Raw genomic sequence first — 18029 nt, forward strand, 5'->3', positions numbered from 1 at the left:
GAAAGGGAAAGGGAAAGAAGGGAAAGGGAAAGGGAAGGGAAGGGAAGAAGAGAAGTGAAGCAAAGCGAAGCGAAGTAGAGAAGGGAAGGGAAGGGAAGGGAAGAGAAGAGAAGGGAAGGGGAGAGGAGAGGAGAAGAGAAGAGAAAGAAGAGAAGAGAAGAGAAAGAAGAGGAGAGGAGAGGAGAGGAAAGGAGAGGAGAGGAGAGGAGAGGAGAGGAGAGGAGAAGAGAAAAAAAGAAGAGAAGAGAAGAGAAGAGAAGAGAAGAAGAGAAGAGAAGAGAAGAGAAGAGAAGAGAAGAGAAGAGAAGAGAAGAGAAGAGAAGAAGGAAGAGGGAGGAAAGGAAGTGAGAGGAGCCTCAGTCCTACAAGGGGCCCTGATTCCATACACCTTGCAAGTAGGCCTAAGGCCAAGGAGAGAAGAGAAATAAAGATCTGCACACTTGAAAAGATCATGTCTTGCTTGAGTCAGTTTACCACAGGAAGGCAGACCACACACGAGGTCCCCCGACCACGGGCTCTCATACTCAGATCCTAGCCAGTCAGATGAAAATCTTCTCCTTCACTGAGGGAAAAGCTGAAGGAGAGAAGACGAAAAAGTTGGGTCTAGGTACAGAGAGAAGGGACCTTACTTTATGCCTTTTCTTTTGGTCAGATGATATAAACAGTAAAATCAATTGTTTCTTGTTTAAAATTCATCTAGGAGGACTTTACAGTTCAAATGAATATAGGAAGTGAGATGACATTTCTGAGTGTGTGCTTTGAAAGACAGCTAACTCTGGACAACTGGGGTTTGAACTGCATGGCTTCACTTACACACAGATTTGTTACAACAAATATAGTACAATGTTATAAGTGTATTTTTCCTTGCTTATGATTTTCTTCTTCTTCTTCTTTTTTTTTTAGAGAGAGAAAGAGAGAGCATGTGGGGGTGGAGAGGCATAAAGAGAGTAAGAAAGAGAATCTTAAGCAGGCCCCACGCCCAGCTCAATCCCAACATGGAGTTGAATCTCACAACCCTGAGATCATGACCTGAACTGAAATGAAGAGTCAGTCTCTTAACTGACTGAGCTACTCAGGCATGTCCTCCCACACTTATGATTTTCTTAAATAACATATTCTTTTCTCTAGTTCACTTTGTTGTAAGAATACAGTGTATAATACATATTACACACCAAATATGTATTAATCAGCTATTTATGTTATTGGTAAGGCCTCCAGTCTAAGTAAACTATTAGTATTTAGGTTTGGCAGGAATCAAAAGTTATATATGAGTTTTCAACTCATGGGGTGTCAGTGTCCCAACCCCACATGGTACAAGGGTCAATTGTATTTGCAATGACTTCTTTGGTTCCTAATGACACACCTATTTTTGTTCTGGCCTACAAGTGGTTACAGCTTCCTTTTTCCCCTGCTGCATTGGGTTACTGTCCTAATCCTTATGGTTTACCTATACTTTGCCTACACTTTTGTAATTAGTCCTGTTATGGGTAAACCCTTTTCCAATTATCCTAATTTGAATGTGCCATCTGCTTTCCTACTGACACACTAGTATTGTGTCCTGACTATAGCCCAGGAAGCTTATAGGTGCTTCACATAGGTAAATTTGTTTAATCCTCACTTAATCCAAAAACTAGCTACATTTATTAACTGCATCTCATAGATGAAATAACTGACATCAGAAAGTCTAAATAGCTTGCCTGAAGTCACACAGCTAGTAACTGACAGGTGTTTGGATTAAACCCAAGCCCCTAGTTCCAGAGCCTCTGCTCTTAGTCACCGTACAATGCTACCTCTCAAGTAAATGATTTTGAATACACGTGTTGGGATACAATATAGCATTTATGAAGAATGCCATAGATAAATATGAAAGATCTTAAAAGTCTAAAGTTGAGGAAAAAAGAAAGTTTCAGAATTATTCCATCTTATGTGTGTTTTAAAATAAATATACAGAACTAGATTTAGATTGTTTATGGGTATATATGCATAGATATAAATATGTACTTATATATGGTAAAGTATATGAAGTAAAAATGAAAAGATACATATTTATATGCAGCAAAATACAAAAAATGATTTGGATACAAATGAAATCTATCCTAATGATTTTCTCTGTAATGGAAGGGAATGTGTCTAAGGAATAAAACAAAGGGGATTTCAACTTTATCTGTGATGATTTATTCATTTAAAACAACAAAACATTAAAGAATTTGAAAAAATTAGACAAAATGTTAGCAATTTTTTATTCTAGGTCATGATTGGATGACTGTCTTATCCATCACACTCAAACAAACATTTACAAAAGCCCAGTTTCAAAAAGCAAACAGCAGCAATAAAAATATTTATAGAAATACAATGTGAATAGAAAAATAGGAGGCAAAGTTATGGAGATTGAATGTGGAAAAAATAAAGAATTTTGATCATGAGGGGAAAAGAGTCAGAGGTGGCTCTGGGCAAGGAGTTGAGATCAAAGGTAGATTCTTGAAGATAAGCAATGCTAGAGCAGGTGAAATGATAATGGAGAGTGAATCAGAAAGAAAGAGATGGATGATGGAGAAGATGGGAGTTGGGGGGTATTTATACAAGGGAGCAAGGCCTCTAGAAACTTCAAGGAAGGAGCTAAGTATTTGGTGAGGGAAATATGAAGGAGTTAATTTCTGAAGATTTCAAGTTCTATTTTTTTTTCTCCAATATAATATGATGCAAGAATTTAAGGAGAAGATGTCAGACAGGTCTACAGTTATTTCAGCAAGTGAGAAATGAACTTACTAGAACAATCTAGGAGAATTGCTAGGGAGAGCCGAGTACCACTGGAAGTTGCAGATCACAAAATGGATGTGAAACCTGTCTCTCATGTGAAATCTTATATAATTCTCAAAAATGCTTGATTGCTTCTTGAACCCGGACTTGGGTTTTTCCATATGAATAAGTTGGAGGGAACAGACGTCAAAGGTGTGGACAGTGTTTGCCAAAGAGTGGTCATACTTTAGTTTCATGAGATCTTACCTGGGAGAGGAGAGTAGTAGAGGAGGGATTTCAGGGCAAGTGATGAAGTGAAATACAGAGCCTACTAGATGGGTGATCAGATGAGGTCAAAAGATTGTCTTAATGGGGTTACTCCATTAATTAATCTTGTAGAACAAGAGGTGGTGTCAGAAAATGGAAGGTTGGGATTTGAGATTTGGGAGGTGCAGTTTCTGGTTAGGACGAAATCCCAAGTAAGTCCTTGGTGGAGTGAGACAAAGCTAATTAGAAATGAGTTGGAAAAAAATCTTTATGTGTAAATGTTGATTGGCCCCCACCCAGATACTGACATCACAGTGAGGGATGGCAAGAATCAAAGTGCTAAGAAAAGGTTGTGATCCCCAACAGCCAATCCCATCTAAAGATGAATGGATAAAGTTGTGGTCTATGTATACAATGGAATATTCCTCAGCCATTAGAAACGACAAATAGCCTACCATTTGCTTCCACGTGGATGGAACTGGAGGGTATTATGCTGAGTGAAATAAGTCAATCAGAGAAGGACAAACATTATATGGTCTCATTCATTTTGGGAATATAAAAAATAGTGAAAGGGATTAAAGGGGAAAGGAGAGAAAATGAGTGGGAAATATCAGTGAGGGAGACAGAACATGAGAGACTCCTAACTCTGGGAAACGAACAAGGGGTAGTGGAAGGAGAAGTGGGTGGGGGGTGGGGGTGACTGGGTGATGAGCACTGAGGGGGGCACTTGATGGGATGAGCACTGGGTGATGTGCTATATGTTGGCAAATTGAACTCCAATAAAAGAAAAAGAATCAGAAAAAAAAAAAGGTTGTGATCCTACAGTCATGGTTCTTGGAGAATAAAAAAGAGAAATCAGAGAAGCTAATTGTCATATTTAGCTTCAAACATGGGTTAAATAAATAAGTTCTATTTTTCTTGCATAACAAGAAGTCAGGATACAGGCTCTCTGGGCTAATACCAAGAGGCTTCTTTCCTCTAAATCATCTTTAGCTTGTAGCTTTTGCCCTCGGGCTTGTTGCCTCATGATTGCTAAGATGTCATACCAAGTTGTGCTACCCAGGGCAGCAAATTGTCATTACAGTCAGGAAGAAGGAGAAGGAGACCAAAGTAAGAGAGCCAGCTAGCTGAGTGGGCCTCCTTTTCAACTGAGTTCCTGCAAATTCTATCCAGTGATTTCTGTTTCCACCACATTAGATAAAACCATAGGACTTGGCTAATCTTAATTATAAGGGAATTTTAATTTTAATTTTTAATAGGTTGGGCATATTGCTGCTCCAAGCGAAATCCATTTTGTGTTTCGGAGAGAAAAAGAGAGTGGCTCTGCTACGTGTTCTACCCAGGGAGTGCCAATCTTAGAGAATAATAGATCTTGTGAGAGCAAGGAGGTCTGTGAAGTGATGATGTATAGGGAGAAAATGAAATTATCTCCTAATCCTGAAATCCACAGGATGTGAAGGAACAAAACAAAACAAAAATAGCCAAAAAAAAAAAAAAAAAAAAAAAAAAAAAAAAAAAAAAAACACACACACACACACAAAAACAAAACCAACCCTCTAATCTGAGAAGCAGTTCAATTTCAGTTAAGTCCAGGAAGTGGTGGGAATGATAAGAGAGGAAGCTAAAGATAAAGAAAGTAAGCTAATTTAATAAGTGACAGAAAGACCAGCAATATGAACGTGAGAAAGGGTCAGAGTAGTAGGAGGTTAGTAGTTGGCAAACAGGGAGGTTTTACATCTGGAGGTCCCTGAGGTAAAAAAGGATGTGAAACATCACACTGTTGATCCCTAATAGGATCTGAGACGAGAATGTGTGGGTTTTGTGACTGTGTTCCGGGTGCTTAGGTTGGTGGCATACTGGTTTCCTCAGGTCAGCTGTCCCCTCAGGTTACATGCAGACCTGTGGGGAAGCTATGAGGACCCGCTGCTCAGGCTTCACAGGAGGTCAGGTGATGTATGACAGCAAAAGGGTTGCCCAGTACAGCTGTTGGGGTTGCATTCTGAACAAGAGCCCATGACCAAGAAAGGAGGCTGGGGGTGAAACTCAGCCAGAGCCACACTAAAGAAGCCATGTAGTTAGGTGTTTCTGCCACCTGGACTGGCCTCTCTTTCCTAATCCTCATGAAGGTGCCAGCCCCAGGCAATGCTACAATATTTGAAGGTATTGCTATTTATTTAATTAACTCATTTTTTATTTTCAATCATAGATATTTACTGACACAAGCAGTCCATCCTACGTGCTTTGGGGAAGCCAAAGACAAGATATGTTCATTATTTAGCCCCAAGGCGCTGACCTACTGCTGTGGAACTAAGGCACAAATGGCTGTAGACTCCCAGATTCAGAGCCCCAGAATGCTAGGAATGGAAGAGAGCTTGGAGGTCATCCACTGAAATCCCTTATTCAGATGCGGGAGCAGAAACTAAAACAAAACAACACTTGCAAGGAAGATGGAGATGAAAGACTGGAAGACATATCCTTCATCCAAAAGATCCTTCTTGTTTCATGGAAAGGGAATTAAGTCCAAGATATTTTGGCTCAGAATGTTCAAGAAAGCCCTTTGTTTTTTAAAATGTCCTCCAGTGCTAAGTTGGATAATATTTGTAGTGAGAACATGGACTTACAGAATGTTCTTCCAACAGAAATTATTTGTCAGGGGAGGATGCTGTTCTCCAGGGAAAGGACAGTCGTTTTAACAGCCACTACTGACCTTGAGGATAAATACTGCATTAGGGTAATTATACCAGAAAAGCAGCTCCCACAGAATTATGTTGGCTGTCTGTGCCCTTTAAAGACAGAGCAGGACTCCTTGTTTTTAGTATCTTCTAGAGACAAAAAAGCATGGAGTCTGGATCCAACTTCATTTTTCTTCTGATTTAACATATGTAATGAGACACTTCTGGAATTTCCATTGGAATCATCTTGTTCGGCAGTTGAGTGGTGTTCAGATACAGTGAGGCCATCCTTAACGGAGAATTCCGTCCATCAAAATATGTAATAATTTGGCAAAACATGGGGTTTCCAGTTGCAATTCTTCCATGAACCAAATGAAAACAGTGAATGAGTCTTTTCAAAGTGTCTATGCCTTCACCTCCTTAACTGAGGAGATTAGGGCAACCAAAGACACCTGCTCATCTTCTGCCTATCACCAGACATTTTCCTAGAATTATCATTCTCTCATTTTCCTTCCATTCTGTCTCAGACCTAACTCCTTTCCAAACCTCAGCCTATCTACCTTATTCCCCCTGTAGACAGGCTCATATTTCATTCATCCTTTTAAAGATAATTCTTACCCTTAGCGCTCAAGTTATACATCATTTCTCCTCTTCCAATCACCTCCAAACCTCTCAAAAGAATAGGCTTCACTCCTTGCTTTAACTTTTTTTAACTCCCATTCATGAGCAAATTTCTTAAAATGGAGCACTGCATGCACAACTTCTCCAGAAATTGTGATCTTCAAGAGAGTCTCTCAGGAATTAACTGGGTTAAAGCCTGAAACAAAGTATACCTTACTTACTCCTACTTCCTTCCAGCTTAGGCCAAGAATCCTAGTGTGAGTTTTCCAATATGCACGACCTAGTTTTAAACTCTTCATTCCCCATCCCATCATCCATGTTCCACCAACACAAGACAAGATCTGGTTTCAAACCAATGCATCCAGCATAGCCTCATAGACAGTAAAAACCTGTCCAACCTATAGCCTTTGAAACCATGACACTCTGTTAAAAATTCCCGCAGGAAGTAATTCCACAAAAGAATTAAATTCTACAGTCAGCTCACTTTTTTTTTTAAATAAACACAAAAATTTGTGAAGTGTGCTCCCACTCTTGCTGAAAAAAACTACTAAACCAAGAAGGAAAATGAACTGACAAAGAGTGGGAGACAATAAGCCAAAAAGCAACACAGGTTAAGAAAATCAGTTTAACATGAAGATAAACTTCTAGTAATTGTAAGGAACTAGCGAAAAATAAAACCAATAACTTACTATTTCATGTTTTGTTTTTCTTTATCTAGAAAATAATATAATTACAGGAGAGAAGGAGTTATTATACTCAAGCTAAATGGTTTTTTTTTAAGATTTTTTATTTATTCACTTGAGAGAGCAAGGTAGCACAAGCAGGGGGGATGGCAGGCAGAGGAAGAGGGAGAAGCAGGTTCCCCACTGAGCAGGGAGCCCAATGCGGGGCTTGACCCTGGGACCCTAGGATCATGCCTGAGCAGAAGACAGACGCTTAACCCACTGAGCTACCCAGGCATCCTACAAGGTAGGGTTTTCATTTGGTGAGAGGAGAGAGATACTACATAATGTTTAGACTGTTAAAATTAATTTACTATATATATATTAAAAATCTATGGATGGCCATTAAAATAATAAAACATGTAACCACCAAATGAGCAAAGCATAATAGAAAGGATTAAATAAACTCTGTCTCAAAAATAAGGTTGGAAAAAAGGAAAGTGTTAACACAAAATAGGGTTATAAAAACACATCCAAATATATTATTGATTGCAGCAAATGGAAAAAAAAACTATATTCACCAATTATTAAGGGGCATAGATTATCAGGTTTGAAACATATAGAGCTATGCTATTTAATGTTTTAAAAAGTAATAAAGACTCAGAAATGGTGAACATAGGCAAGTACTAACCAAAAAACGGTGAGGTGGAAATGTTAATATCAATATAGATTTTAGAGCAAAATTAAATGAAAGAGACAATGACAGATATTATAAACAGATTTTTTTTAAATAAAAAGGTATAGTGATCATGACCTTGTCGACATTTAAGAATACAGTTCCATAATATACAAAGCAAATACTGTCTTGGTTACTAAAGAAATGGAAAAATCCACATTAAATTTAGAAGTATTAAAAGATCTCCATCAGGAACTGATAAACAAACATAATGAGTAAGCATAGAGAAGGTTTGAATAAAATGAATAATTACAATAGATGAAGATGTGTAGAACCTTGTATATACCCAACAAAAAGAACACAACATACAGTTTTCCAAGTGTATGAAGATTATTTACCAAAAATTGGCTAACAGACAACAAATTTCAACAGAAACCCCAGGCCCAAATAGTTCTTCAAGTTTTATTTACTACATTTCTACAGAACAGATGTGGACTTCTGCTTATATTTATTTTTTGCCCCTTTTCTTGTTCTAAGAGTTGCTGACGATTCGGGTATTTCTATCAAATGGAAGAATGGCTGCTGTGTTATTTAGCATAAAATATTTCAGAATATTAGTATTTCCATTGTGAATTATGGCTTTTAAGCCTTAAAAAATATTTTCCTTTGTCATATTTAACACTTTTGGGCTTGAATTTCTTGTGTTAGATCAGAATTACTTCTTGGACTTTCTTGTTTTTGTATGTCCCTTATGCCCTGGTCCGTTTCTTTGTGTTTAATTTTTCTAAATAACTTTATTTTAGAAAGTCTTTATCTACAGAACATAGTTGGGTGTTACCTTGTATGTCTGATAACTTTCCTTTTAATAGGAGATTTACACCCACTCCCGTTCACAGATACAACTTACATCATTGGTCTTAACTCTGTCATAATATTGTACAGTAACGTGTGTTTTGTAACATTTTCTAGTTTTTGTTCTCTGTGAAATGTGTATTCTCTGCTCTTTCATCTATCATTTTTAAAAAATTTTGGTACTTAGGTATTTTTGTACCAATGATTACCTTTGTACATATACTGTTGGTGGTGCTTTCATTTCCCTGTTTCTTTATTTAACCTGTTCCTCTCTGGTTTCCGAGATTTTTAAAAAAAATTTTTTAAAGTTTCTTTTTATTGGAGTTCAGTTTGCCAACATATAGCATAACACCCAGTGCTAATCCCATCTAATCCTTTATTAATAGAGGGCAATCTTCATTCAGGGTGACTTCTTCTTCTTTTATATATATATATATATATATATATATATATATATATATATATATAAATTTATTTTTTATTGGTGTTCAATTTGCCAACATATAGAATAACACCCAGTGCTCATCCCGTCAAGTGCCCCCCTCAGTGCCTGTCACCCAGTCACCCCCCCCCCCCACTTCCCCTTCCACCACCCCTAGTTCGTTTCCCAGAGTTAGGAGTCTTCCATGTTCTGTCTCCCTTTCTGGTATTTCCTACCCATTTCTTCTCCCTTCCCCTCTATTCCCTTTCACTATTACTTATATTCCCCAAATGAATGAGACCATATAATGTTTGTCCTTCTCCGATTGACTTATTTCCCAGATTTTATGAAGATCTTGAACACCAACCCAATGCCCATCCAACAACCAATGACCTAATTCTACTCTTCTCTTTCTTTTCCCTTCTCCCATGTTCAGTTCCATTATTTATATAAAGAATTCTTACCTATCAATATTGAAAAGCCAATCAGCAAAGGAGTAAGTTGTTTTAAAAATGAGAATAGACAACTACAGGAGAAAACAACTGCTATATGGCCCAACACAAAAACTACAGAAGCTCAAATCCACTTGTCATCAGAAAGGTATATGTTAAAATGGCATGATTCTTTTGCCTGGCAGTGGCAAAACATTAAAGCCTTGCATATGTTGTATATTGAAGGAAATGAGAGGGAAATGATGTTTCTATACATTTCTGTTGGGAGTCTACATTGGTCTGACCACTTTTTAATCTTGTAGTCTTATATTCACCAATTCTACTTTGTAGGATACATTTGTGGAGCAACTCCTCCAGGAGACACACATAGGGATATTATTTGAAGTCCTTTTGCCAGAAGCAAAAAATTGGAAATGATCTAAGTCTTCAATAGAAAGTCTACAGAGAAATGCAATTATATATGCTCATGATAAATTATCACCATCAATTAAAAGGTATAAACTGGAGGTAGAGTGTAAGCTGCACACTTGCTGTGTTAGTATTAATGCTTTTTAAGCCTCAACAACTTCATCTTCACTTAAAAAGATCACAGTGTTCCTTTCTTTAAAAAATGACATTAGGGGCACCTGGGTAGTTCAGTTGGTTAAGGGTCTAACTCTTGTTTCAACTCAGGTCATGATCTCAGGGTTGTGAGATGGAGCTCCGAGTCAGCCTCCTGGCAGAGTCTGTTTGAGATTCTCTCTCCCTCTCCCTCTGCTCCCCCCCATGCTCTCTGAATAAATGAATGAACAAATGAATAAATAAATAAAATCTTTTTAAAAATGACATTAATTAGAGCACTTATCTCATGGTTTCATTGTGAGAAATAAATATGGGAATGTGTGGAAAGTGATTTTAAAATCCCTGGCACATGGAAAATGTTCTGTGCTGGTGTAATCTAGAAACAAAAAATTTGTAATTCTGAATAAAAGAGCAAGGTAGGGATGTTACTATATATATTTATATTATATATTATATTTTATATTTTATATTATAAATATATTATACATATATTATTTACATAAATCATAAATATAATTATAAATACATTATATTTATATATAAATGAAATGTACATAAATTATAGTATTTATGAATCCAGTGTAAGTGAATAGATTTTTAAAATAAAAATTTAAAAGAAGAAAACTACATACCAAAATCTGAATAGGGATTGTGTATACTGAGGATGGGAGGAGAATGGAAATAGGAATGGGCATTTAAAAGGATTTTAAGTTCTATCTAATGCCTCTTAATTTAAAGGAAAAAAGTGTGGAAGCAGATATAACAACTTGCTGGCAATGTATACTCCGGGAGGCAGAATATAAATTGAACTAATACATAATTTTTTTAAAGAATCAGAAAGAAAGAAATCCAGCACCATGTAAGGTGAATACTTTACCTTATTTATCCTGTGTGCTCTTGGCTGGCCTTAGGGTGGAACTTGGCAGCATTAAGAGAGATTAAGCAGTGAGTGGATGGATGCCTATTCACCACTGACCACATGGTCCTAGGTGTCCCCAGATCAGAGGTTCACCCCACAATGTGCCATCATTGGTTATGAAAGGCATCTCAACAAATGTGTTGTTAATGATAGTTAAATAGACACATGATTTAGTTAAGAAAATGAATTAGAGGGCTGCCTGGGTGGCTCAGTTTAAGATGTTAAGCCTCTGCCTCTGGCTCAGGTCATGATCCCGGGGTCCTGGAATAGATCTCCACTCTGGGCTCTCTGCTCAGTGGGGAGTCTGCTTCTCCCTTGCCCTCTGCTGCTCCCTCCTCCTGCTCATGGTCTTTTCCCCCCTCCTCCCTCTTCCTCTTTTTTTCTCTCTCTCTGTCTCTTGCTCTTGCTCTCACTCTGCACTGTCTCTCAAATAAACATATAACATATTTTTAAAAATAAGAAAATGAATTAGAAATAAATCACAGCAATTCTGTGGGGTAGGCACGAGACCTTTCTATCAGACAAAAAGCTCAATTATCCCCACTATTGTCAGCTCCATTGCTAATTCCTGCCTCTGTAGTATCTAGCACTTGGAGCCTGCAGCCCTGTGGCATCCTGCAAAACGGATGGATACCTCTTTGGCTTGTTTTCTGAATTCTATTCACTGCTTTTTTAGTGACTGCTCCTAACTACCCCTTTCTATCTTTTGTAAAGAGATTGAAACCACTCAGAATGTGATGGCCTACTTCCCTTCCTCTATGTTATAGCTTTCTACATTTTTCATGCATTTTCTATCATTTTGAGGGATGTTTGGGAAGGCAAGGAAAAAAGATTAGTTCAATTCATTTTAAAAAAACTTCAAATTTATTTTATGTGAGTGTATTGGTTAATTTTATATGTCAACTTGACTGACCACAGGATGCCCAGGTATTTGGCGAAACATGATTCTGGGTGTGTCTGTGAGGGTGGTTTTGGATGAGATTAACATTTGAACCAGTAGACAGAATCAACCCCTTGGCCTCCCCAAAGTGGGTGGGTCTCATCCAATCCACTTAAAGCCCGAATAGGACAAAAAGCTACAGAAGGGAGAATTCATTCTCTTTCTGCTTATCTTCACTGGACCATGGGTCTTCTCCTGCCTTCAGACTTGGACTCAGCTTGGAACTTACACTGTAGGTTCTGCTACTCCAACCTTATGAAGGTTTTGAAAACAAATAGATGCCAGATTCGTTTTTATTTCTATTGCATCTTACATCCTTTGCCTGTTGGGCTCTAGTCTGCCTTTTAGTATGATTGAGATAGTTTTGATTCTTGAGTAGTCCACCCATTCGTCACACAAACTCTTCTGAATCAGTCAGAAACCCGCTTTGATGCTTTGACCTCCAGCCCTGGCCAAGACATCACCCTGCTTTGCTCTACATTAATTTTTTTTTTTTTTTTTTTACTTTATTCTCTACTTGAGGATCTTTAAATATCAAACTGTAATTTAGGCTCTTGCCCCATGGAGTCTCCTCTGCTAGTTTTATATCTCCAGTCTAAGACTCAGTGGTCAATAATAGTGTTCATATCTCTATGAACATTAAGTGTTGCATCACTCAGATTAGTTGATCAGCTGGTGTTTATGCAGTCGGCAATCAGCAGAACTTGGACAGTTGCATTTAGCTCAAGCATTATTTGTAAATGTCAATGTGCTAATGTTGTGTTAAGTGCTGGGGTTGCAGAGGTGATTATGACGGGTTTCTTTGTTAATAAAATATATGGTAGAGAGCTGTGGTCTTCGAACTTTTTTGATTATAAATTATAGTAAGAAATATAGTTAATATAGTTTATTTAATGATGTTGTTCACACACCCATATGGATAATTAAAGCAAAAAATCTCAGAAAAGTATTTAGCTTTCTTCATGCAATGTGCTTATGTGTCTATTATAACCTATTCATTTAATTTAAAACATTAGATCATAATACAGTACACAGACTTTACAAGCCAGTAACGAGCCCTAACCAACAGTGTAAAACAAATAATTTTAGACAATGGGGAACATTATGAGAACCATCTGTAATTCTATATTTAGAGCTTTTCTTACAGATGATGTAATTGCTGTTTATTTTTAGCTTAGACTCATGCCTACCCTTCAGGCATCTGTATTTACATATTAATTTATCAAGCTCTTGGGTCCTGATAGGATGAAACACAAATAAGGTAGCTTTTGGATGGGAATAATCTTGGAGTGATTGAAGACAGGCAAAGGTCAGGCAAAGGCCAGGCAAAACTGACCAAAGGAGGTGGGGGCAGGGTCCAAGGAATTACCTGATGTTGTTATCAAAGTAAAGAATAATCAGAAGGCCAATTATAGAATTAGGGGAACTTGGGGGCAATATCTAGTAGATAGAATGGTGTAGCATATTTTGTCTCTTATATCACTAAGTTCAGGGCTTATTTCCTCCCCCCAGATCTTCCCTGGTGGCCCTTGAAAGCTCACACATCTTGGGCCTGCCTCCATTGCTCACTTACATTGTATTGATAGGATGTTCTGGGGTCTTGAGAGCAGGCAGTGCCTTTCTTTAAATTCCTAGCACCCAGCTAACTGCCTGGCAGCCTGGCACAAGTAGATACTCAGTCCACATCTCAGCTTTTCCAAATCTCCCCTCCTCCACTGTGGCACAGTTAGGCTAACTGATCCCTGGGACTCTTGCAGTCCTAACAGGCTAGGATTGTGATGGATCTGGGGTAGTCCAGGGCTGCTCTGTGGCTGGCTCACACTTACCCATTAAAACATGAATGGCCTGTGCTGGGTTTGAGGGCTCTGACCTGCCCCAGCAGAATAGTGTCCTCACTGGAGCAGTGGGAAGCCTAGAGCTGCAGAGACAGGATCCCAGCCTCCAGCTCCTACAGTTGCTGCTGCTCCCCAGCCAGCGATTTCCTCTAAGGTCTGGATTGGTCCAGGAGCGACAGAGGGCTGGCAGAGAGCCTCTATATATTCCTCAGAGGGAGAGGCAGACTCAGACAGTTGTGAAGTTTTCAAAGTCTCGCTCTGCCGTTCAGAATTTGTGCTCAAAACTGAGGAGCTAAGCCACTTGCCAAAATGTGCAAAGGACTTGCAGCTTTGCCCCATTCATGCCTGGAAAGGTGAGAACCAAATTATTTGGGTTTAAGAGATGGAGATACGCAAAATCTCTGCTCAGGGGGAGGATATCCAGGGGCAACAGAAAGCCGTTGTTGTTTGTGCTGCAACAGGTGTAGGATTGTAGACTGGGGCTTGCCTCCTCTCTGTCAATGGTACAGAGGCTTGTGTGGCCTGAGCTGTAGGACACAGATCCACCATGGGGTAGCTTATGCACCATTTCATATCCAGAGCTTCATTTCCTCCAAGGAGATGCCTATTGTACAGGTGCTTGCTCAGAGTCAAAAGTGCATGGTTAGGAGAATGGATTCCAACATCACACTGCCCTGCTTGCCTTTGAACCGTGACTCCTACTGACTCTTTTGTGGGCTTGGGCAATTTATTTACTCTTTCTGTTTTTTGATTTCCTTCTCTGTGAAACGGAGGTGCCAAGAGCATCTACCTCACAGACTGGTTATTAGGACTGAATGAACTACTGCATATTAAACACTCAGCACACTGTCTGGCACATATTAAAACTGTCTAAATGTTAACCTTTGTTAATTGATGTGTGTGGACTGAGAGAGGGGAGCAGGTTTGTGACGAGGAGGAGGGGATTTCTCATTGTTCTTTGTATCTTGATCCCATTAGATGGAAGTATCTGGATTGCTTGAGGGAAGAAAGACAGTGGGACACAGAAGTTATTTATTAGCTAGGATTCTTTTTTTAGATAAATAGGAAAACACCATTGAGATTCTCTGGTAATCCTTAAACTGGCCTGAATTCTGGAGGGAATCCTAAGCATCTAGGCTGACAACCCAACAACACTACTTGACACGGGAAGTAGTAAAGATGTTTATCCTCCTCTTATTTTTTAAGAATAGATTTGATTACATTTGGGTCGAGTTTTCAGTGTTTAAAAGTAATGAAGATGAATTTCTTGCAACCCAACTCTATCCATAAAGGCACCAGCAGTGTTTGCCTAAGACGATTTTGTTCAATGGGTTATTTATGATTTATCTCATCTCTTACAAGCTCAGGTCTGACTCCTATTACTGCTTTATATCTGACATGTGAACATGAATATTAATATTGAATCACTTTTTGTGTTGTTGAGTGCACAGTAAAATCTTATGCTCCATGATATAACTAATGTTCATGTGGGATATTTTAGGGTGGCCAAGGAGCAAGCATTTTTTCCTAGATTGCCTAAACCTTTTAATTTACTGGCGTGTGGTAGACTCTTGCAATTTCTGTTTCCTATTCATTTTTTTCACATTCTATTTCCATTGCAAATAGAATCCTATTTCCAATGACAATGCTGCCTGACAGGGGTGTTTTGGAGAAATGGAATTGTGGAACTGTCGAACTGTTAGCACACATTCATGGAAAAATCTGAGAGTATCCTGAAGCATAGGATGAATTTGGATGAATGAATGCATCCAAAACCACCATCCCGGCTCTTCTGTTTGTTTCATTTCCCTCGTCCTCAGAAGCCCCCCCCCCCCCCCCTTTCCACTTCTCTCCACGCTGCAAGAGGAACGTGGATGGGCCTGAATGCTTAGATAAGATGTTTGAAGACTCCTATAAAATAAATCAGGACAACATAGATCCTTACAAAATGAATCTGGTTATAATGGAAAGCCCTACTGAAGAGTTACATTGCACCTTCTGGTTGCATAGGAATAAAATTCAGTTTACAGAAACCAGATTAACATGTGATTGATCACAGTGGAAAGAGGACTTGCAAAAGAGTGAAAAGCAGACTCAGTTTTGTCATTATCTAAATTTGCACCCATGAGCAAGTTCTTTCACTCCCCCAGGATTCTATATTCTCATTTAACCAGTTAGAGTTGGAGTTACTGTCCTCTAACATCTTTTTCCATGCTGACATAGTTTAAATATTTTTAAACCACAATTTATGTCTGTGGCCAACCAGAGATGTAATTAAAGGGAAATTTATCCTAATTAATTTCTCTCTAAAAGTTTGGGAGCAGAAAAGAGTCAATTAATGAAAAATCATCCAGAACCTAACGCTGTGCTGAAATCATGGCAGCGGCAGAAGCACCTACTCAGAGATTCTAATTCTGATTTACAAGAAAGTAAGATTTACTCCATGTTCCAGGAGATTTAATCCTAGAAAGTATTCCTTGTTTAATGTGTAGGGAAGCATTATGCCAGAGTCATCTATGATATATTCATAGAAACTATTTTTCTTTCTTTAGATCTTTAAGACTATTGCTTATTAAAACCCAAAGTTGACCTCACATATTTTTATATATTTAGAGAGACCAGTAATCCAAATATATGAGCAACAAATGGTGACCACCCCAAACTTCTGCCTTGTGGCATATTGAAACCAGTGCCGTGTGGGTAGCAATATGACAGTTGGTGGAAAAATGAAAAAGTTGAGTCAATTTAAAAAAAAAAAAAGTTGAGTCAGTTCAAGTTCTTATTTTTTCACCCATGATTTTCAACTTGGGTTTTAGGCTCCTTTTGAAAATCCATTTTATTTCTAGAGTCTCTTGAATTTCTCTGAAAGAGTTTAAGTTTTAAAGTAAACACTGCTCTTTGGAAAACGACAAAAATACTCTAAAATTAAAGTGTTTTTGTGATGATTTCCAAAAAAGTTGTTAGCATAATATAAGGAAGCCAGCGTGATTATTAAGATTGTTCTCCTTCAGTACTGACCAGTCCTGTCACCAAGTTCAGTCTCTACTAACCTGAAAAGGAGAGTAGGGAAGTAATGAAAGCTTAGCTTCTGACAGAGAGTTTTCCCTGGGATATTTATAAAGTCTCACAAACCTTATACCTCTGTCAGCATCTGCCGTAGCTCTGACTTCTGTTTATGATTATAAAGGCTGCTGGTGGTGAAATGTTTTCAATCCACAGTTCACACGGGAGCTTCTGGTCATCTCAAGTTCGTGACAATGTTGGGAATTTCAGGACCTGTAGAAAGTTAATGAGGAAAGTGACTTTCTGGTTCTTTAAGTTTATTATTATTTTTACTGAATAGATTCCATTTTTTTTCTCCTCTCCTGATTTATAGATGGGTCTAAGTGTGGGAAATTTAGAGTAGAAAGTCGCCTAAAAAGCAAGGCCACTAGTCAACTAATTCTTTAAGGGCAGTAAGCCACATGGAAGCACCTTGCTGAGTAGTCTAAGTCTCCTGGGTCTGAGGATTAAATAAATACTGCTTTTTCAAGGATATGAACACATCCTTGGGCCAACTATGGAGGATAATTTGCCAACGAACTTGAACAAGTCATAGCTCAGTCAGAGTAGATAAAACACCATCAAAGAAGCCTACAGAGATAGTGAGAGTGCCTCTAGTTGACTTTAGGATCAGGCTTTCTGGGAATAAGTATGAATCTGAAGCTTGCTGTAGCTCGTAGAAAGTCTTGAGATATAATCACCCAGTATTTCAGTGAAACTTTATAATGTTAAGAAAGTAAAGGAACTGTTTAATAAAGATGAGATGTGGTGAGTCACTTTTGTTTTGGTTTTTATTGCTGACACAATATTGATTATTTCTCTGGATTGCTTTTCAAACTCCATACTTGCCTTAAGCATGAGGATGAATGACACAGACCCTGCTCTCAAGGAAACTGCAGTCCAGTTAGGGAGACAAATAATAAGAAATGAGTCTATGGTGTTGAGATCCTCTATGAAGGAATAAATGATGGAGTGCAAAGAAGTACAAGACTGGGAGGAGGTGGTGGGGAGCTCAGAGAGCTTTTGGGTCAGGGAAACTTTGCAAGAAGTTATAAGAAATGATACTTAACCCAGGCTCATGAATGAAGCCTTGGGAAGAAAGGGTTGGTCAGGTCTAGCTGAGAAGAGTCAAGAGAAAGAAGGCATCTCAAGGCCAAATCTCTGGTCTGCCTGGGCAGAGTCAAGGAAGAGAGAGGGCCCAAGGAGCTTGGCTGCTGTTAGGGTATCTTTGGACTTTGTACTATCCCTGTATTATCTCTCTGAGGCAAGCAAGAAGGGAATTTGAATTTCTAATCAGTTAACCTCCCATGCAGCACATCCTGTGTACTGTTGCCTTGGAATTTGTCGAATTCCCTTCCACTCCTGTCTGTGAA

General features: G+C 38.5%; 1 protein-coding gene across 2 annotated transcripts in view; it reads left to right on the forward strand.

Annotated features, from left to right (window-relative positions):
- Positions 1–13597: 13597 nt before the first annotated feature.
- Positions 13598–18029, forward strand: part of RGS5 (regulator of G protein signaling 5) — a 47658-nt gene continuing 43226 nt past the window's right edge. Inside the window, exon 1 of one of the 2 annotated variants that reach the window (XM_025991270.2) lies at positions 13598–13967. In XM_025991270.2, coding sequence (XP_025847055.1) covers positions 13924–13967 — 44 coding nt within the window. In that variant the 5' untranslated portion in view covers positions 13598–13923. The remainder of the gene's footprint in view (positions 13968–18029) is intronic. The other variant, XM_025991271.2, reaches the window with a different exon arrangement.

The sequence above is a fragment of the Vulpes vulpes genome, chromosome 5 (assembly GCF_048418805.1).
Source record: "Vulpes vulpes isolate BD-2025 chromosome 5, VulVul3, whole genome shotgun sequence".
Classification (NCBI taxonomy): domain Eukaryota; kingdom Metazoa; phylum Chordata; class Mammalia; order Carnivora; family Canidae; genus Vulpes; species Vulpes vulpes.